The sequence below is a fragment of the Anolis sagrei genome, chromosome 5 (genome assembly GCF_037176765.1).
Source record: "Anolis sagrei isolate rAnoSag1 chromosome 5, rAnoSag1.mat, whole genome shotgun sequence".
NCBI classification, from domain to species: Eukaryota; Metazoa; Chordata; class Lepidosauria; order Squamata; family Dactyloidae; genus Anolis; species Anolis sagrei.
Genome location: NC_090025.1, coordinates 101745810 through 101768485, shown reverse-complemented (window position 1 = coordinate 101768485; position 22676 = coordinate 101745810). Strand labels below are relative to the sequence as shown.

Genomic DNA, 22676 nt, shown 5'->3' with positions numbered 1-22676 from the left:
TACAACCCAGTAAATCACAACGATTTGCATCCCCAGGGTTCATGGTCATAGGCATATTTTAAAGTATTTTCAGCCAAACGTAAAGTATTTTCAGCCTACACCTCTCATTTTGAGAGGATATGAATTTATTACAGTATTGAGGGTAGGGTCTGCTGAAATGTCTGAGGGTTTTTCCTGATATTAACCATTTATTATATGCTTCAGTAGAATGGCTGAGAATGACTGTGCTGTCATACTGAAGTTACGCCAGATGAAGTTTTCTGAAGATGTTTCACTGTTTTAGATTAGCATTTTACAGATAATGACAACATCTCATCATTTATAGAAAACTTCTACAAACGTAGAGTTTTACAGGTGCTGGTGTAAGTGTGGAACTCATGATGCTTACATGAATATAAAACCTACAAACATTCCCCCAAGTGTACATAGTGGGCAATGATGGTGTAACGAAGCGTTAATCCCACCGCTTGTCAACCAAAAATGTAAAGAAGCAGCACTAATCTCACTAGATGCCACCAAAAATTATGTGAGGAAGTATTAATCTTCTTTAATGCCACCAATATTCTGTGAGGAACCTTCTTTTAAATATCAATTAAGCTGCCACCAATATGTTTAGAGACGCTGGTTTATGTCTCTGTTTATCTTTAGTTGGGTTGTGAGGTGATTTTGGTAGTGTGGAATGCACCAAGCATAACAGCAATTGAGGAGGCAGGTTTGAAATAAAAAGAGAACAAGTTTTATTGTTAACAGAACGTAATTGTTGCAGTTTTGAGAGTTTGAACTTGGCACAAGGCTTGATGTTACAAAATGGCTGGTTTGAGATACTTTCAGGCTTCTGAATGTTACAAATCTACAAACTCCTTCTTTAGTGAAGTGCTTATACTATTCCAGAGTTCCCTATTGTGAATGTCCACACTGTTTGCCCTATACTCGGAACAAACCACTGATCACCAGTCTTTCCTTACTGGCAATCCTGAAAACCCCCTCTGTTAGATTCCTTAACCTAAGTAATCTAACAAGGTAACACCTTCAGCTCTCTTGCTGAAGAAATATTCACAAATTCTAGGAACTACTGAATTCTCACAGCTTCACAACAGAGCCCTAACTAGCTCTGCTCTTCTCCGGGTCTCCTCCACCGGACTGGAGCTTAACTGCCACACTCCAACCTTTTTCTCCTTAAGCTCCGCCCACCTCCTCTTCTGCCTTGTCTAGTCACCATGGCAACCTATCCCTCACAGCTAGGCCATGGCAATAAATGTAATACATAAATGCAGTTTAAACACAGTACATTAAACACTCTATAATAAACATTATAAATAACACTTTATAATGAACACATCTCTACACCTTCCTCCCCAGAAATATTATTTTTGTATATTTCTTAATCCTAGAATAGCAAAAATAATCTCACATATCATTTAACAATAAATATACATATACATCAATTCTGAAAGGGAAACGCATCATAGTTAGGTACATTTCAACTATACATATATACAAACCTTTAACCTATGAAATTCTAGTATCATCTATGGATGTGGTATCAAAGTCTCACATTTTTATACTTATATATATATTCGTAAATATCTATTGCCTATTGTAAAACATATATACCTACCACACTTTAATATTACACTACCTTACACATACATTAGATTTTAAAAGCTAAATCCTTTTCCATGGAATCAGTATTGATGAAACACCTTCCAATGAAACTAACAGGCTAACACTAAACCTATATCTATATAGCTTACCTGAATAAAACTATCCTTGTCTAAATGTGTTTCTATCCCATTAACATATATAATTGACTTTCTACCTAGTCTGGTCAATTTATGAGACATTTATCTATATACCATACCACAACTTTTTTCCATACATATGGTCCCACTTTGTTAATAGCCCACACAATAGTTAAACTCCCACATTTGATCATTGACATGTCTTAGTGTCCAATGTCCCATGGTTCAAACACAACCTCGGTTGTATTGGACCAACTGTCCACAGCAATGTCTCTTTATGATGATCTTTTAGCTTCTTTCTTCCACTTCTTCGTTTCTTCTTTTTAGGTTTCTTCTTTTGTCTGACCTTCCAATTATCAGGAACAGTTCTGTTTCCATCGATTTTCAGGGCTTGAACAATGGCTTGCTTCCGTGAAGCATCAGGTTGTAGTGAATAATCTGGAATTCCTCGAGCATCTTTTCTTGGCACTGAAGAGAACTCACTGTCCTTGGAAGAACGAACACGAATATTGTCCTTCTTCATGGCAAGCTCATCACTGCTATCTGGACAAACTTCCAAAGCTAGAAATTGCAGCTTTTTCTTTTTATCATCACCAATATAGTCTGTGCATATTAGTTTACTTGTCAGTCTATCAGCTTGGCTTTTATTCTCTCTTTCCTCTCCGTTCAAGGATAAAGGAGATCTCTCTTCCGACACATGGCCAAATCTTCTTTTTCTGTTTACTTTCTCTTCAGATGTATGGATCTTTGTTTCACAGAAGACCCCTGGATATCCTGAACTCGCATCAGCTTCTACTGTCACATCCAGAGTTTGTTTTCCTTTAGCTTTCTCTTTTACTTTTAATTTATTGTCTTTGTCAAAAAGTTCGGCTGAGGTAATTTCTTTATGTGGAGCTGAAGGAAATACATCTTTTAAGGTCAAGGATTCCTCTTTCTCCTCAGAGTTTATCACTTGTCTTTCCAGACCTATTGTTTCTATACTCTCTTCACTGGCTCTCAAATAATCAGCCACTGGAATCGGCTCTGCTGCAGGGCTTGTTCCTCGTTTGCATGGTCTCTTCTGGCTGTACACTTCTGACTTTATATTTGGAACACCATCTTCAGCAATAAATCTATAGGGTTGTTCTTTTGCTCTTTGTTCCTGTTGAATTTCTTTGACTCCTCCTGTCTTCTTAATAAGCTCAGCAACCGTAGTGCTAGATTCTGGCTTCTCGTCCCCATCTTGTTGTATGGCAAAACACAGGGCTTTCTGTTCAGGGCTTTCATTGTTACATTCTTTTTCCCCATACGCCATCTTACAGTATTTAATCTCTTCAGCCAAATCATTTCCAATTAAACATTGATATGGTATGTCAGGACTGACTGCAAAATCCCACACACCCTTCCATCCTTTATATTCTATTGGCAAGGTCACCACGGGTGTCGGGATCGCGGGACCTAAACCTTTTAATCTTACTTCAGAGGTTGGCTGCTGAAATCTCTGAGGTATTATTTCAGGGTGCGCGATGCATATTTCGGAACCTGTATCTCTGAGTGCTTTCCTGTCTTTGTGATCAATATAAATGGTTTCTAAGTAGTCCTTAGATGGGCTGCCTGACAGGATGAACAGACATTGTTTCTCTTGAGGCTCTGAGCTTGAACTCTCCTTTGAAACAGTATCTGCTTCTGCCCTTGGTGTTTCTTTCATTTTATTCACAAAGAGGGTTGTTTTCTCTTTCCTTAACAAGGGACATTGATATTTTAAATGATTACATTCTCCACATAGATAGCACCGTCGTTTTACCTCAGGAGCAGTTGGTCTTATTACACTCTGCCTCCTACAGGTGGTGTCTTCTAAGTCAGCACCCTTTTCTTGCTGTGGGCGCTTTTGTTGTGAATAAAATGGCTGCCTGTTTGTTCTTTTGTCCCCTGGCAGATCTTCCCCTTTGAATCCTTCTTTCAAGGTTGTTATTTGATCTGCCATACCCGCTGCCTCTACAATCGTGGATGGCTTGCGATCTTGAATCACCCAACGAATTTCATAAGGAACTAATTGGAAAAATTGTTCCAATTTCAAAAGTTCCCTCAGCTGATGATAATCTTCTACCTCAGACGTCTTTATCCAACTATCAAACAGTTGAGACAATCTAGAGGCCACCTGAGCAAAACTTTGAGTTTTATCTTTCTTCAACGTCCTGAACTTAAATCTATAATATTCAGGAGTCAATCTATATTCCTGTTGAACCTGCTTCTTAAACAGATCATAGTCTCTACAAGACTCCTCCGGCATCTGTCCATAAATCTGTAAAAGCTTCTCATTTATCTGAGGCCTTAGGTATATCATCCATTTGTCTTTAGCCAACCCAAAATCTCGACAACATCTTTCAAAAGATATAAGGAATTTCTCTGGGTCATCTCCTTTGGTAAATTTTGGGAATTTCTTTGTCAAATCTGGGGTATCCACTCCAGATCTCCCTTCCTGGACAACACTGGATGTTTGTGCCAAAGCCAACCTTTGTTTTTCTAGCTCAAACTCCATTCTTTTCAATTCTAACTCCTGTTCTCTCTCTCTTTCTCTTTGTCTTTCCTCCATCTCTAGTTCTCTCTCCCTTTGTCTTTCTTCAAATTCTCTTTGTTTTGCCTCTCTCTCCATCTCCAATCGTTTCATCTCTAACTTGTACTTAAAAGCCATTTCTGACATAGGCACTGCCTCTGTCTCTGACTCAGAGCTCGAGCTTTCCCCTATGTCTCCCTCTCTTTCCTCAGCCAGCTTTCTCTGCCGCCTGGTAGCCATTTTTCAGCAACTTTTACCTCACAACTTATTTTAAAATCAAACTTAAGGCACTCGATTAGTTGTTACTCGAATCCCGTCGTCTGCCACCAAAAATGTAACGAAGCGTTAATCCCACCGCTTGTCAACCAAAAATGTAAAGAAGCAGCACTAATCTCACTAGATGCCACCAAAAATTATGTGAGGAAGTATTAATCTTCTTTAATGCCACCAATATTCTGTGAGGAACCTTCTTTTAAATATCAATTAAGCTGCCACCAATATGTTTAGAGACGCTGGTTTATGTCTCTGTTTATCTTTAGTTGGGTTGTGAGGTGATTTTGGTAGTGTGGAATGCACCAAGCATAACAGCAATTGAGGAGGCAGGTTTGAAATAAAAAGAGAACAAGTTTTATTGTTAACAGAACGTAATTGTTGCAGTTTTGAGAGTTTGAACTTGGCACAAGGCTTGATGTTACAAAATGGCTGGTTTGAGATACTTTCAGGCTTCTGAATGTTACAAATCTACAAACTCCTTCTTTAGTGAAGTGCTTATACTATTCCAGAGTTCCCTGTTGTGAATGTCCACACTGTTTGCCCTATACTCGGAACAAACCACTGATCACCAGTCTTTCCTTACTGGCAATCCTGAAAACCCCCTCTGTTAGATTCCTTAACCTAAGTAATCTAACAAGGTAACACCTTCAGCTCTCTTGCTGAAGAAATATTCACAAATTCTAGGAACTACTGAATTCTCACAGCTTCACAACAGAGCCCTAACTAGCTCTGCTCTTCTCCGGGTCTCCTCCACCGGACTGGAGCTTAACTGCCACACTCCAACCTTTTTCTCCTTAAGCTCCGCCCACCTCCTCTTCTGCCTTGTCTAGTCACCATGGCAACCTATCCCTCACAGCTAGGCCATGGCAATAAATGTAATACATAAATGCAGTTTAAACACAGTACATTAAACACTCTATAATAAACATTATAAATAACACTTTATAATGAACACATCTCTACAGATGGTCATTCCAATTTCCTCGTAAATAGACTGAAGGAAAACAAGGTGTGTTTTCAATAATGATTCAATGCTGGGAAAGAAATCTAATGCTAATGCCACTTGGAATAGTTCCATGAAATGAAGAAGATCTATTATTCGCAATAAACCTGTGTATCATTTATTCAGTGAGTTTACTCTAGGTAAGCCTAAGTTGGATTTAACTCACGGAAGTGCATTATTTGATTGAAAATTTCAGAGGATGTATTTTATTTCCTCTGAATATTTTTAATTGCTTATTTTCTCCAGGGCACCAGAAACCAAAACAGATGTGTCTTGATAATTAAAAACACAATGATGAAACAATTGTTTGGAGTCATGATTACTAGTTTGTGTGCCATCTTACAGATCCAATTCAGGGTCAGAACTACAGGTGTCTAATTGCTTGTATGATAATAGGTGTGACTTGCATTCACTGTTGCTTAATGCCTTGAGGTACATTTTAAATGTTTTTTTAAAAAAAATTAAGCTTACTAATACTTATATTGAGAGTTCAAGAAGTACAGACTGGTTTAAAATGAACTGTGAACTAGGACATGTTCAAAATTGAAAAAACAAAAGGTCAGTATACGCTGATTAAGAGCCTCTTAGAAAGGCATAGTTTCTTGAACCTCATCTCCACTACCAGCTCTTAAAAGAATCAAAGTGATAACACAGGCCTGCACAACATGCAGCCCAGGGGCCAGGTGCAACCCTCACAAAGATATGGTGCAGCCCGCAAGGCTCTGGATCTTAGCCTTGGAGAGGTGGAATCCCATGTAGTGCTACAGCAGAGTAGCGATTGGAACCCGCCATCCCGTCCTCCAAGTGTTTTACCTCTATGCTTCTCTTTTCAGTATACACTGAAGTTACCAAACTAACCTGTGACAAAGGAGGCACAACTGTAAGATCCAGTCACAATGCTGGAAGGGCTGGTCTCAGTTGGAAATGTCACCTGGAGAGGTTGTTGGAGTCAAGTTGGAGTAGTTGGGAGTGGGGGTAACTGACCTTTATCCAGGGAGGTTAGAATCTTGGGCTCCAGGTTATGTTAAAATTTAACATTTAAGAGGGAGAAGGCAGCAGTAAAGAAGAAGGGCCCCAGTTTTTGCCTCTGTCGCTCCATCTTTCTCTTTGTCTCTACCATCTCCTCATCTAGTAGCAAACTCTGCACCATTGGTTTGTGAGGGAGAAACTTTGCTACACCGTTTTTTCCTTTTCCTTTGCCTCTGGGTTGCTTCTGTCATCATCTCTTCTTCTGGTGGAAAAAACCACCACCTCCTGGAGATTCATTTTGCTCTCTTGAGTATTTTTTAAATAAATAAAATAAGCACTGGGTATTTAAGTTTCTCTTTTACCAAATGGAACGTAAAAATTCTTAGGAAGAATTTTTACCTCAAAGGAAGGGAAGGAAGTAGAGTCTTTATATTTATGGTTTAATTGGATTATGTTATATTTGCTTGGTTTGTGTCTTTTCTTTGTGTCTTATGGTGTTGTATGCATTTTCTTTCTTTCAGAAAATTAATAAAAAATATTACATCAAAAACAAAAAGAACCCCCCAAAACACATCTGCCCCCACTCTACCTAGGATGCTGTCGGTTTCTTCAGCATTCCTACAGGGGTGCCATTGTACTCTTATCTATAAGGCAGCCACCTGGGAAAACCCCCTTACATTTGTCTCTCACTATGATCTGACTGGTGCAATCAATGCACTTCATTACTCTGACAAGGGAAATAATAATTCACAGATAACATTATGTCGTGTTGCTGCACTTCATTTGTTGAAGTTTACACCTTCCAAGTTCCATCTTATGATGGTTCACACTTCTAATGCTTACAAACTCTTACACCTACATGATTTTTCATTGTTGAACACTGTGCTGACATCAAAGCACTTCTTACAGTGTTGCTTTGGTTGCACTGTTATTGTTCAGTAAATATTTCTGGTTAACTTTATTTGGCTTGTATGGCATGTCCCCACCTCTAGCACTTTAGCTTGCTAGACTCCAGTTGTGTGATTTGAACACTAAAGCTTTGCAAAGATCCACTGGGTTCTGCATAGTTGCAGTATAACCCAGTTGTATGATTTCACAGGTGACCACTTAAAGAAACACAGTTACAAGTAAGCAACCTGTCCATCACCCACATCCAAAGAGCACTGTGAACCCCACCAATACTGGATCTATACCTAATTTGGCACACATATCTACCATGACCAACTTGTAATACTGGCAGGGTTTGGGAGGAATTGACCTACAATGTTCAGAATTTTACTTCACCCACAATCAAAGATGAGCAATCGAAGAGGAGTAAATGATGGGAGTTCTATTTTTCCCACATCCTTACGGCTTTTCTTATGGGTCCATTCATAAAACTGAAAACCAAATAATGATGATTTCTTACAAAATCCCTAACCTGGGCATCACTGTGTACATAAGCTAGTCTTGTATAAAATTATAAAGAATGCCTAAAACTAGGAGGTGAATTTTAAAAATATTCCAGAGTTCCATCTTATGATAGTTCACACTTCTAATGCTTACAAACTCTTACGCTTACACAATTTTTGCATTGTTGAACACTGTGCTGACATTGATCTACAATGTTCAGAGTTGTACTTCACCCACAATCAAAGAGGAGCTAGTCTTGTATAAAATCATGAAGAATGACTAAAACTAGGAGGTGAATTTAAAAAATATTCCAGAGAGACATTGTTTTGGTTTGTTTGTCATGTGATTGCTTGAGAGGATGTGCATTATATGGCACACAAAATGTCATAAATATATACATACCTGTGGGTTTCACTTTAATTGGTTTGATTATTTGTGCATTTGTAACTACTGCTTAACTAGCTCAGTCTTCTAATCTCAACCTTTCTGTGGCTCCACCACTGTCCTGTTAACAGCACCATTCTCTCCTTAACCTTCCCATCAAAGCCTCATCAAGATTTTAAAGTCATCTCTCTCAAGTTTTCTAGATTCATCTTCTTGGGACAGATCATTGGGTCTTGATGTAAAATGCAGGAGAATATGAAAAGGCTACCTCCTTCTAATCTGTTTTTATTACCTGAATTAGAATCTTTCACAACCTTTTTAATTAAGCTACCTCATGAACAAAAATAAACTAAAATTCTCATAGTTATTTGCATTCATTAAAAACACCTGATGATGACATTAATAATCCATATTTTCCCCTCTTCTCTTTCAAATCCTAGGTTCATGTACTGGACAGATTGGGGAGAAGTGCCAAAGATAGAGCGTGCTGGGATGGATGGGTCAGCCCGCTCAATTATAATCACTGCAGACATTTATTGGCCAAATGGATTAACCTTAGATTATGAAGATCAGAAGCTGTATTGGGCAGATGCCAAACTGAACTTTATTCACAGATCAAATCTAGATGGAACCCATCGGTAAGAGATTTAATTGTCATTTACTGTCATATTTATTGTCATATTTACTATAATTTATTTTTAAATAATGCATGTGGATCACAAGGAAATTATACCTAATAACTGGTATCACATGAGTTTAAAAAATACTTTTGTTTTTACCTGCAGAGAAAATCAAAATAGCTATTTGCTAAGAATCCTAAAGGGAATTTTTAAAACTGTTTTATTCAGTAATGTGACTTCTTTAATCTTCAAAAAGTTGTTTTTCAGAGGCTTCTCTACAACCTGTATTTGATTGAAGCACTTTAGTAGTGATCTTACTTTGAAATCTTTACTTTGTCTCAAAAATATTTGTGTGTATGTGAATGTACACACACATGGTAATGGACAGTTTCTCAAGAAATGCAAGGTGAAGGCCAGGGGTGTATGATGCTATATTTCCTCCTTCTTTAAGTGTGATGAAAAAGGTTTGCCGTAGCTATCACCAGTCTTTTTATTTTTCTCCCAAATTAAGGCTACCTATTTATGTTTTCATGGGACATTAGTTGGAAGTAGACATGCATAAAATTGCACTCTGAAAAAATATGTAGGCCTTTGGCAAACAACTGAATATGTAGGCTAAAATAATAGTCCGTACTGAGATGGTTAAATTATTCTTTTCATTTTTCATATGTTTAAATGTTGCTACTATATTTGTATGTCATCTAGAATGTTTTGGGCAATGGGTGCCTCTTAAACTATGATAATGTGTACTAAATGTAGGATGATTATAGAAGCACCTAAGAAACAGTTTTAGGTGGTTTTTAAAATGTGTTTAATCTGGATTGAAGTAGAGGAACAATCTAGCCGTATGAAAATACCCTTACACTCCATATACTGACAGTTGATTAATGACCAAAAGAAAAAAAAATGTTCCACTGAATGTCCTCTTTATGATGACAGCAGACCTATTTTTTTTTGGATACTCTTCAAGGTGGCCTTCATCTAAACCAGCGTTCCCGGTCTGTGATCCGTGGATCACCATTGGTCCACAAGAATAAAAATAATGTCTGCGGCCTCACCATTACTACATGGTTGACTCGAAACCATGCAGCAATGAGAGCGACTGGTCTCACGAAACCTTCTTATAGTGCTGAGGCAACGGGGATGTTGGGAGAGGAGAGACTGACTATCCACAAAAGATTACTCCTACCACATCAGCGTAGATTATTAAATATGGTTTTCTGTGGGTGAGCAGATGGTGACTACTGGATGGCATAAGTTCTGTATCAGAAACTAGAGCTGATGTTTACTTTTTAATGTTTGATTTTGAAGTAAATCCTGATTATATCCTGAATACATCATGTGAGTTAGTTCAAGCATTAAATAGCAAAACTCAAATAAAATTGTGTTTTGTATTTTTAAATGATTAAACTTGTGAAAAAACATGCTTGTTGTAATAGACTTTCAGGCAAAAGTCAGAATTCCTTCCATGGAAAAAAATGGTGTGAAGTTAGCTTAGCAGTTCAGTCCTGAATTTTTAAAAAGATGTTTGACAAGAGTTGAATTAGCCTTTCTTTCCTTGAGACTTGGCTTGTAGATGAGACACATATACACACAGTTTTATTTCCTTTGTATTTCTAGAGAAGCTGTTATTAAAGGATCTCTTCCACATCCTTTTGCTCTGACCTTATTTGGAGATACACTGTACTGGACTGACTGGACCACTCGCTCTGTCTTGGCTTGCAACAAATACACAGGAGAGAACCTGCGTGAAATACATTCAAACATCTTTTCTCCCATGGATATTCATGTTTTTAATCAACAGAGGCAACCAAATGGTGAGTCTCCTTTGCCTTTTCTCATTGTGTTTGGAACTAGTTTGAAGAAATATATCCCAAGAGAAAGTGGCATTCTGCAGACATCATTCCAAGCCATGAGTATGAATTTTTTACTGAATGTGTAATTGGCTAACAAAATAAAATAATAGTGGGGTTTTAAAACAAAAGCAAATAATTAGTTAAAAATCATTGTTTCCCTGTGATTTGAGTTCTAAATGATGGTTTTTAGACTACATGTAATATAGTAGAATTGCTTAGCGTAATTTTTGAAATGCCTTTTCAGCACTTTGTATAGTTTTACCCATGTTATATTTCTAGTTGTTGCTTCTTGCACTAGATAAATATAGCATTGAATTTTTAATTCTCTTTTATAAGACATTGAATTTTCCAAGTTATTGGCATGGTACAGAATGTGTTTTTTTCTGGCTAATCCTCACCAACAAATTCTAATTCCTCATAATCTCTCACAGAGACAACTTTAAAGCGATTCTCTAATTCCAGATTCCCAGAAAGATGTTTTGTCCCCTCTTCAGGGGTCGTCAAACTATGGCCCGGGGGCCAGATGCGGCCCTCCAAGGTCATTTACCCGGCCCTCGCTCAGGGTCAACCAGAGTTTGAAACGACTTGAAAACACACAGTAACAACAACAACAATTCTATCTCATCAGCCAAAAGCAGGCCCACACTTCCCATTGAAATACTAATAAGTTTATACTTGTTAAAAATTGTACTTCATTTTAATTATTGTATTGTTTTTAAGTGTTTTTTGCACTACAAATAAGATATGTGCCGTGTGCATAGGAATTCATTCATGCTTTTTTCAAATTATAATCCGGCCCTCCAACAGTTTGAGGGACTGTGACATAGCAACAACAATAACAATACATCAGGACACTTTAGGGCCCTCCAACAGTTTGAGGGACTGTGACCTGGCCCCCTGTTTAAAAAATTTGTGGATCCCTGTTCTATATGTTACATTCCTCCAAACATCAACCTCCACATTTGCAGTGACTTCCTCATAGCCATTCTCTGTAGGTTCATCCAATGTGTACTTTACATCTAGGATGGTCTCCTGGGCTGTGTCCAAGTAAAACCCAAGCTCCCTGAGGTCCTGAAATGTAGAGATTTGGGCCTCCAGTTGCTAGATCTTCTCTTCCAACAATGCAGCCCATTTGCATTTGCTGCAGATATAGCTTGCCAGGTGTTGTGGCAAAAAGACAAACATTCCACAGGTCTGGCAGGTGACTGCAGATTCTTCTTTCCGCTCCATAATTGAGTGATTTAGGTTAAAAGCAGGATTTTTCCCATAATTCCCTCTTCTCTCTTCAAAACATCTCACTTTTCTCCTCTATTACTTTATTCAGAGATTATTGATGTTGAAATACTAGGCCTCAAGCAGAGATATCAGTACACTAGCCATAAAAATAACCCCAAACCCATAAAAAACAACACACTGCCTTACAAACAGGCACCAAGCCTGTAAATAAACACTTTAGGGTTTCCCCCAGCACAGCTCACCTCCTGCTTCCTCTTCAGCTTCTGGGCCTCTGAAGATGCTAAACTTATTAGTGTCCAAAGACAGACCCATATTAGCATAGATGTCATCAGGGCATATGTTATCATGTCCAGGTTTGACATCTCTAGATATGGACAGAGCTGAAGTATTCATCTTAACTGTGAAATTGCAGTAATGAATCCTGGATAGCCAGGCTTAGGGCTGAGTCCGGAAGTACAAATCTAGAAATCTGAGATTTCAAGGAGGTGTGTGTGTTTATAATATCTTTCAGCACAAGCTGATTCCCTGATCTGCTTTTGTAATGATCTGGAGTATCTCTGTTTTATCCGTATAAAGGTTCAGTTCATTCACTGTCATCCATTTTATTGCTGATGGCAGGAATTGGTTTAGTTGCAGAATGGTTTAGTTGCAAATTACTTCAGATTATTTCAAAAGAAGAGATAGAATTGGGTTTCATCATCATATTGATGATACTGAACTCCGAAATTTTTGGTAACTTCTCCCAGCATTTTCATGTTTATGCCAAGCAGCATGAGGGACAGAACTGAGCCTTGAGGGATCCCACAGAATAACAATCTGGGAATCAAATAGGCATCCCTTAGCATTGTCTTAGGACTTCATAAGGTGCTTCCACCCTAGAGAGGTGGCTTAGATATCATAATTGATGGTCAGCAGAACTAATGTGCCTGTTCTCTTCAGTCCAGATATCATTTACTAAGACAAGCAAAGCTGCACCTTCTCTATAGCCAGACCTAAATAATCCATTTCGTCCAGGAGCCCCTGAAGTGAGGAAGTCGCTTTTGTCCAAGAAAGGGAGATTGGAGAAAGTGAATCAACAAATCAAGTTCTCCAACAAAAAAATTAAGACTTGTAAAAATCTTACAGGCAACACTATATTACTTTTCTCTTCCATCATATATACTTTTGGTTATTACAAAGAAAAGTCCTCCATGCAATTAGCAATGATCACAAATAGCAGCTTGTTTTCTTTTGTTTTTACAAATTGTATTGTGGAGGTACAAAGTATTAGTCAAACTAACGGATCCATCAACTTTATAACTTCTGAAATTTATATAATTCTTAGAGGATTATGTAGGGAAAATATTGCATCTTAATGCGGTATATAAAGGTAAGGTATCCTATTCATTTGGTCCCTTCGCATGAGATTTAAATTGCTTCATTCTCCCACTGCTAATTTGTGTGGTGTCTCCATTTGACAGCTACAAATCCGTGCGGAACCAATAATGGTGGTTGCTCCCATTTGTGTTTGATGTCTCCTGTGAAACCTTCTTACCAGTGTGCATGTCCCACGGGTGTAAAACTCCTTGAGGATGAAAAGACCTGCAAAGATGGTAGGTTATGGTTTTAAGTTGTTTTCAGGAGAGAGAAAAATTAACACTAGCAAAGAGAACTGCTGGCATAAGTATATGCTTTGTTTGACAATATGCTTGAAGTGAAGTCCAGCCTGTGAGGGTGACTACTTTAGTGCATGCGAGGATTTTGTGTCCTTAGATGAAAGTTACATGCTTTAGAATGTGTTGTGGGGAAAGGGGACTCCAAAGTTAGTTTACAACAGAACTGAGTTAAAATGCTAGATACTCTCTGTACAGGTACACACTCTTAGTATCTTAACTTTGCTTTTTCCTACTGAACTCCCAATGAGACAACAGTGCTCTATGGGAGGTGTAAAAGAAGGCAAATCTTATAGTTTCCCATATTCATTTGCTCGTCTGTTGTTATTTAGCTTGATTATAAATGTATATAGATGACACCCAGAAAGATTGTCAACAGTAAAGCACAACATATTGCTAGCACAAATTCCTGTGTTTTTCTTCGTGATCTATGTGACTCACACACACGAGTCATTTTGTGCCTGCACAGAGGTCTTTGTAAGCTTCTAAAGCTGATTTTTGGCAGCAGCCACAACCCCTCTCCAAAACACATATAAACCATGCATTCTTGCTGAAATGTAGTTCCTTTTAATCCACCATCGTTGTAGGAAGTCTCCACATTTTGGCATTTCTTGAGCAATGTGTTTCTTCAAAAGTTGCTTCATGTTGGATGTAGGGCTTGTTAGTTAAATTTTTAATTAGGTGACAGCAATGAGGCTTTTCCATTTCCTGCTTACAGGAATTGTAACTGTTTCAGAATCACACTAGGATGCTTTCTTTTTCAAGCCAAGAGTGAACACTAGTGGTTCTTCTACATTTTCATATTTTTCAGTGGTTGCAATATGAGCTGAGGAATAGTCAGGTCAGTTAATGACAATTTGATAAATCTGAGTCCTTTTTGATTGTCAATGAAATTTTCAGTTCACCTTTTCCAATTTTAAATGTTTTGATTTGAGGACAAGTGAGTAATTTGTAATACAAAAATGAACTTTGGAAGGACAAAATCTAACATTAAAATTTGTCTTGAATGCAAAGCCCCCCCCCCTCCAAATTTAAGGTTTTTTATGGTCTCGTCTCAGATGGGTTTCTATTTTTATTTTGTTAATGCTCAACTATAAATCTGCCATGGCGTTTTCTTCTTCGACTTTTCAGTAGTAGTTCCAAGTGTTTGCTATTCGGTACTAGATCCAAGTCTTTGCTATTTTCTGTAATAGTATGGTGTCTTAAATTGTTGTTATCCCTTCCTCTAGTTCTTATACCTATTTCAGCTTTGCATAGAAGTTAAACAAATAGGGTGATAAAGTACAATCCTGTCTGACTGTCTTTTCCATGTGAAACCACATGGGAAAAAGAACCACCGACAGATCCTGGAATAGTATCACTTGAGTAAACATGGGGACAGAAATGACATTTAGGTCTACAACATGGTCTGCTTCTTGTATGTGTAACTTGTTTGCAATGTCTGTTGTGTCTGCTGAGTATTCCTTTCACGCTGGCAGCTGTTTATAAGCAAGCACAGGCCTACCACCCCAAGCCATCCTGTAATGGTGGTGATAATGATGGTGATGCTATATTCTGCTCCCCCCACAAAGGAAGCTTCCAAACTTTAAGACAAATACAGTTATAAGCCAGGGAGGGCTGTATGTTGCTTAATAAGGCATTTGTTTCTGCTTATCTAGGCCCTGTTGAACCATTTGTTTGTTGAGTTCATTGGATGGGTATGATAGTCTGAGAAATGTCTTGTTTAAATCTTGATGTGTCTGACAACTCCGATCAGATATAATTAAATCATATTGATATAGACATTGGTCGTCATGAAATATTCTGAAGTGAAGATGGAAGCATGAAAACATTACATCTAATATGTGTTTTGTTTTATTTAAATTCTGTTTTATTACTGTTCCTTTAGCAACTTTTTAAACTGTTCCAAATTGGAAACCCCAATTTGGTACAGTAAAACATATGACAAGTAGTTAAAAATAAGATACACATTTTTGATAGGATTGATCTTTTAAATGCTGCATTATTAATAAATTATTGTGAATATACTTGCCAACCAGTCATGCCTGGTAAAAACCTTCATGGTTTTCCTGTAAGGAAAGGCATAGTTTCTGGGAGATGGGAGTTAAATCCCAATCGCTCCTTGTAAGTATTTTCAAATCTTAAATGTATAGTTAAAGAAATCTGAAAGAGATAGAATTTCAGTGGTATAAAAATGGGAAGTAACAGATTGCCTTCTGACTGTCCAGTTGATCTTGTAAGGTTGTTGCTTTATAATGTTGTGAAACTGAAAGCAGATAAATCCCATAATGTTTAATTGATCATCTTTAATGCTGTTAGAAATGTTAGAACTGATAGACTATCTTGATCTTTTTTTAAAATTTCTTAATTCTTAATTTGTAAAGGTGCCATGGAGTTGCTCTTGTTAGCTCGAAGGACCGACCTGCGGCGAATATCCTTAGATACTCCTGATTTCACGGATATTGTTTTACAACTAGAAGACATTCGTCATGCCATTGCTATTGATTATGATCCTGTAGAAGGATACATCTACTGGACAGATGATGAGGTCAGGGCTATCCGGCGCTCTTTCATTGATGGGTCAGCTAGCCAGTTTGTTGTCCAGGCACAAATTGCACATCCTGATGGCATTGCTGTCGATTGGATTGCTCGAAACCTTTATTGGACTGATACTGGTACAGACCGTATTGAAGTTACAAGGCTTAATGGGACCATGAGGAAGATCTTGATCTCAGAAGAATTGGAAGAACCAAGAGCTATAGTTCTGGATCCTATGGTTGGGTAAGTCATACCTCTTACCTGCCTTCCAACATTGCCATAGATTTCTTATTGCCTGCTAGTCAGGTTGACTAAAATACTGTTTTCTCCCAGTAAAGGACATATCAGTCTTTACGTTTTGATGGGAAGGTGCTTGTTGTGTTCATTTGTATTTGTGATATTCACCTTGAGGTGTGATATCTAACTGAGATTGGAAGGGGCCTAGTGTAGAGTGCTCCCACCAATAGTTGAGGCATTTCTTGAATCATTTCCCAAATGATTTTAATAGTTGCTGTAAGTTTTTTGAACTGTATGGCCATGTTCCAGAAGCAGCCTCTCTTGACTTTTTGCCTGCATCGAGGATGCCTGCCATAGATACAGGCAAAACATCAGGAGAGAATGCTATTGGAACGTGGCCATACAGCCCAAAAAAACTTACAGCAACCCAGTGACAACATATTGATCTTTAATATTTTATAAACTGGTTTTGTTGTATTTTCTTATGATGTTGTTCTGTAAGCTGCATCCTTATTTAGAAATGTGAACCAGTCTATGTGAATAGGGAAATTGTTTTCTCACCACAACCCCCAAAACAAAAGATACAATCTGCTAATGGTATGCTCTTTGTGATAATAGCCTTTTATTAATGATTTTCCGTTTCTCTTTTAGTTACATGTATTGGACTGACTGGGGAGAGATTCCAAAGATTGAGAGGGCAACATTAGATGGATCAGACAGAGTTGTACTGGTGAATACTTCACTTGGATGGCCTAACGGATTGGCGCTGGATTATGCTGAACACAAGATATATTGGGGAGATGCCAAAACAGATAAAATTGAGGTCTGATAATTTCCATTTTACTTACCAGTCTAAAAAAAGACCCTGCCCTTGGATAGGCAATGGTCTATTCAGCTCTGCGAGCAGCAGGAATTACATATAGTTTGTTGGTGAATAGTGATACCAGCATATTTGACTAACTTTCACATAACCTTTTAGTTATTTCTAAAATTACCTTTTATTGTCTGTTGAATAAAATATTGGTTGATAAGTCAAAATTAGTACTTACAGACAGAAAGAAAATGGTTGTATAGTGACATTGGTTAGGAAAATATACATTTCCTACTATATATCTTCTATGATTTTTCCAATGTGTTTATTAAGTTTTCAAAAATATATAACTTAAAATTCCCACCTCTGGATCTCCATCCTTTAAAAAAATTAAATAAAATTTCAAAAATCATAACAGATATTAAAACGCAGGTAACTTTCCCCCCCCCCCCCTTTGGTTGTTTGTGTCTGAACCACTGTTGGTGGTATTCTATTTTTAATTCTTCTTGTTTTTATGTATTTATTGTGTCAGAAGCAAATCGAGAATACAGTTACAATGTATTAAAAATCACAGTTTAAAACGATGCTAAATTTCCTTTGACCAGAAACTGGCCACTTCAAGTGCCTCTGGTGTTATAAGAAGGTTCACCATTGTGCATGTGGCAGGGCTCAGATTGCATTGTAGTAAGTGGTCTGTGGTTTGCTCTTCTCCATACCTGCATATCGTGGACTTCACTTTGTAGCCCCAGTTTCTTAAGATTGGCTCTGCATCTGTTCATCACCTTCCAAGTCGCCCAGTCGTCTTGTGTTCCCAGGAGGGAGTTTCTCCATCCGGTCTCAGCCACTGACTGAGGTTCCAGGTTTTAGCCTGCTACTTTTGGACTCTCACTTGCTGAAGTGTTCCTGAGATTATCTCTGTAGATGTTAGGAAACTGTTTCTTGATTTAAGTTTTTGGCATGCTGGCTGATAACTGATCAGAGGATGGGACGGAGAGGTCAATGCCGTGGTCCTTTCATTACTGGCTGCTACTTCCTGACAGATATCAGGTGGTGCCATACCGGCTTAACAGTATAATTTCTCCAGCGGTGTTGGGTGTAGACATTCTGTGATAATGCGATCTGTCTCATTAAGAGCCACATCCACTGTTTTAACATGGTGAGATGTATTCCATACTAAACATCCACATTCAGCAACAGAATAACAAAGTGCAAGGGCAGATGTCTTCACTATATCTGGTTGTGATCCTCGGGTTGTGCCAGTCAACTTTCGTATGATATTATTTCTAGCGCCCACTTTTTGCTTGATAGTTAAACAGTACTTCTTGTAAGTCAGAGCATGGTCCAGGGTAACTCCCAGGTATTTTGGTGTGCTGCAATGCTCCAGTGGGATTCTTTTCCAGGTAATCCTCAGAACTCAACATGCTTGTCTGTTCTAAAAGTAAAAAGCAAACATCTAGGTTTTAGATGGATTAGGAATCAGCTGGTTTTCCCTGTAATAGGCAGTCAGAGCACCTAAACTTCTTGTGATTTAAACAAACATTAATCTTCTTTCTATATTATATCTCTATATGTCAGCCATTTTTCTTCCTTTCTTTTATCCAATCTATAAAATGCTTCTTCAGGTGATACTGAAAATGGAGTTTTGAGATTTGGTTTGAATTTATATTTATTTCAGAATTACTCATCTGGTAATTTGATTTCTGAATCCTACATGTATTTTTTCTCATACGATAGATATACTTACCAACCAAATCTCAAGTCATGTCTTTCCAGTTTTAGAATTCTCTCATTGTTTAATGTCAACCAGTCTTTCAGCCAGACTAAAACACATGCTGAGAAATATATTTTCGGGTCTGGTAATGTTAGACCACCTTGTCTGTCATCCTGGTTAATACTAATAAGTGTTGAAGATCCAGGAGAAAATATCAGAGAAGTATTGGCTACATTGGAAGAAGTAGCAAGACTTAAAATAAATAAGAAAAAACTAAAAATCTTATCTAAAAATTTGACAGAAAGAAAATTACAAAAAATGTCTGGTCTACAAATAATGAAGATAAAATACTTTGAGATAACCGTATCAATAAAGAACACAAATCTCTTCCAAGATAACGATGAAAAGGCATGGAAAGAAATAAAAATGGATCTTCAAAAATGGAGTAAATGTAACTTATCACTCTTAAGAAGAATAGCAGCAATTAAAATGAACATTTTACCCAAAATGCTGTACTTATTTCAAAATATTCAAAAGAATCAATGACAAGCTTTATGGGTTGCTGTGAGTTTTCCAGCTGTATGGCCATGTTCCAGAAGCATTTTCTCCTGACTTTTTGCCCACATCTATGGCAGGCATCCTCAGAGGTTGAGGGGTCATTTGGAAACTAGGCAAGTGAGTTTATATATCTGTGGAATGTCCAGGGTAGAAGAACTCTTGTCTGCTTGAGGCAAGTGTGACTGTTGCAAATGGCCACCTTGATTAGCATTTAATGGCCCTGCAGCTTCAAAGCCTGAATGGCCGCAAAGACCAGCACAACGCGACCTACTCTATATACCGGGTCCTAGAGAAGTGCACTTGGAAAGTACCAGACGCAGGGCTTTTTCTATTTCTGCCTCTGCCTTATGGAATTCCTTGCCGCCCTATATGAGAGCCATGCGTGACTTAGGACCTTTTACTCTAGCACTTAAGTCTTGGCTTTTTACTAGAGCATTCGATCTCTGTTAATTTTAAAATTCTGTATGTATGTATTTTATCTTTTACAATTTAGCTGTAAATCACCTAGAGCATTCTCGGATGGAGGGCGATTAATAAGTTATTAAATATGATGATGATGATGATGATGATGATGATGGTTGTTGCCTGCGGGTTCTTGTTGGAAATTCCTCTCTGTTCAGAAACTGCCTACACAACTTCCCCTGTGCTTGATCAACAACAATTACATTGAGCTTCTTGTAGTCTTCAAGGCTCTGAAGTACTTATCATCTTGGATTCAACGGTACAGAGCCTTTAAGACAACACCATGGCTATGTACTACCTAAACAAGCAGGGTGGAATGAGGTCGCATTCACTCCTGATGCTCACTCTTGGTCTGGATCTGAACCATAGAATAAAAATCAGACACAGCATCAAATTACTGGAAAGAGAACAGTCAGTATCTCCTTGCATCACTCAGCACCGTTCAACATGTTTATTAATATCTACCTCATGGTAGTCCTAGTTTATATGATTGTGTGCATAATGTGTAAAATAAGTTGCAGTGTTGTAAACTTTATTTCATGATATAATGTCATAAAGGTTTTCACAACTACATAATACTTTTTTTGCTTTTTAGCATACATTAATAGATAAAAAGAAAAATGATTTTTTGTTTTTCACAGATAGATTTTGTTTTGATTTTTTCCTTCTCCATAAAGATTGTTTTCCCTGTAAGCTTACCAATTCAAGCTGCACTGTTGCATAGCCCTCAGATAATAAAGCATCAGCAGGAGCTAATGGAGACTGGTGGGGCATTCAGCAGGGAGCTTTTGTTCCCACTTTATCTGGCAGACTGCAGCAGGCAGAGGAAGGCTGGGGCTGAACAGCTTTCTCATTTATCTCTATCAGGCTTCACAGCTGATAAATGTCTATTGAATTGGATGTCTACTATTGTGTTTACCAGTGGGGAAGATTTCTCATTGACTTGAGGTTTTTTTCCCTACCATGCCATGAGGTTAAAATGTATGATCTGCTTTGTTAAATTGGCTTTATATATTTATTTATTCAGTGCCAGGTAGAATATGGGATGGGGAAAGTCTGTTCTTCCTCTGACTGTGTTTATGTTGCACAGTACAGGTCTATATACTTGAACTTGTTTACCCATGCTTAATGTTAAGCTCTTGTTATGTTACGGATTTTAAAAAAGATATATCTATTCTTCTTTTCATTATTTTTCCCTTGTCCAATGAAGGCAGTAATTGCACGGTATCTCCTACTAGTGGTGAACCTGGGAAACACAACATCAATATCAAAGGAAGCACTATCTGTTGTTTTGACTAATTTTCACTCAAGGTTTCAGTTTTAACAAATATTTTGTCATTCCACCTGATTCTTGCACTGCTTTTGTTCTCCTTAACCTGACACTTAAAAGAACAAAAAGTATGCTCCCTCTAAACTCATGCATTCATTTCTTCAGGATTCACCTTACCTTATGAAGCCCTGAATCAATAATAATAATAATAACAATAATAATAATACTTTTTTAATACCCCACCACCATCTCCCCGAAGGGACTCAAAACGGCTTACATGTGGCCAAACCCGTCAAATACAAATATAATAGTACATCAACGAAGCAAGTAAACCAATAAAACAATATCAATAATATAGCTAAACATATAAGGAGTAACACACAAAACACTATGGAAGGGCCAGATGTAATAGATTAAAATTTTAAAATTGATTCAATGTCACATGTTACAGATAGGTAAAGCTGCCTTTATTACAAAAACTAAACTCTTTACAGCCATTCTACAGAGCTACCACAGATGTCACTACATTCTATTATTTATTTATTTACTTTGCTTCTATACCGCTGTATCTCAAGCCCGAAGGCGACTCACGGCGGTTCACAAACAGTAAAAACAGTAGAAACAGCAGTGGTTCCATACAACATATAACAATTGACTTAACACATTATCCATAAATTACCAATAAGCAATTACAATGCACAATTATTACAAAAAACAACCGTACCCAATCTTCTCATCATCCAAGCATAGTCCAGGTTCGTCGTCCATTGTTCCATTCCTATGTTCCATTACCAGCTCGGGGGTCGCATAACTAGATAGGTTATTCTAGATAGGTTTACATTTATTTTTTAAAAAATCACATTTAATGTCCACTTAAAATACTTGTTCCTCTTAGTATATCATTAAATACATGAACTGATGGAACTGCACACCCCCTGATCTGCATGCCATATTTGTTTTGATTTTTTTCTGCTGCATAAATATTTTTCCCCTGTAAGCTTACCAATTCAAGCTGCACTGTTGCATATGTGCCTTCATTGGTTTCTTTATTTTTTTTTATTTCTAGAAATCATATTATCTTTATGTGCTGATGGCATTATGTGAACTGGCAAAGATCAAGGCTGGCAAGAATACTTCCATAATTTTCTCTGTCCCCCCCCCCCCCCACTTTTGTGCATTAATTTATATATTAAGATCAGCTTCTGCACAAGCTTACAATTCACATCTAAATATGTAATGAATAAGATGGCCTCATTATGTAATAAGGAGTGATGATCAGGAAAAGAAATTTGGAGAAGTGAATATTGATATTAAGAAAATACTCCATTTAATATTTTCACCCTGATTTGGAAGCCCATGACTTTAAAATTTAGCTATTTCTCTTCTCTTTTTTGCTTTTTTTCTTACATTTTTGATAGGTTTTCCTTTT

At 37.6% G+C, this 22676-nt stretch overlaps 1 protein-coding gene across 1 annotated transcript in view; it reads left to right on the top strand.

Moving 5' to 3' along the window:
* Positions 1–22676, top strand: part of LRP6 (LDL receptor related protein 6) — an 84613-nt gene that overhangs the window by 20789 nt on the left and 41148 nt on the right. The window contains exons 3-7 of the mRNA XM_060778094.2: positions 8737–8934; positions 10537–10733; positions 13469–13600; positions 16045–16441; positions 17087–17258. Of these exons, the coding sequence (XP_060634077.2) occupies positions 8737–8934; positions 10537–10733; positions 13469–13600; positions 16045–16441; positions 17087–17258 (1096 nt within the window). The remainder of the gene's footprint in view (positions 1–8736; positions 8935–10536; positions 10734–13468; positions 13601–16044; positions 16442–17086; positions 17259–22676) is intronic.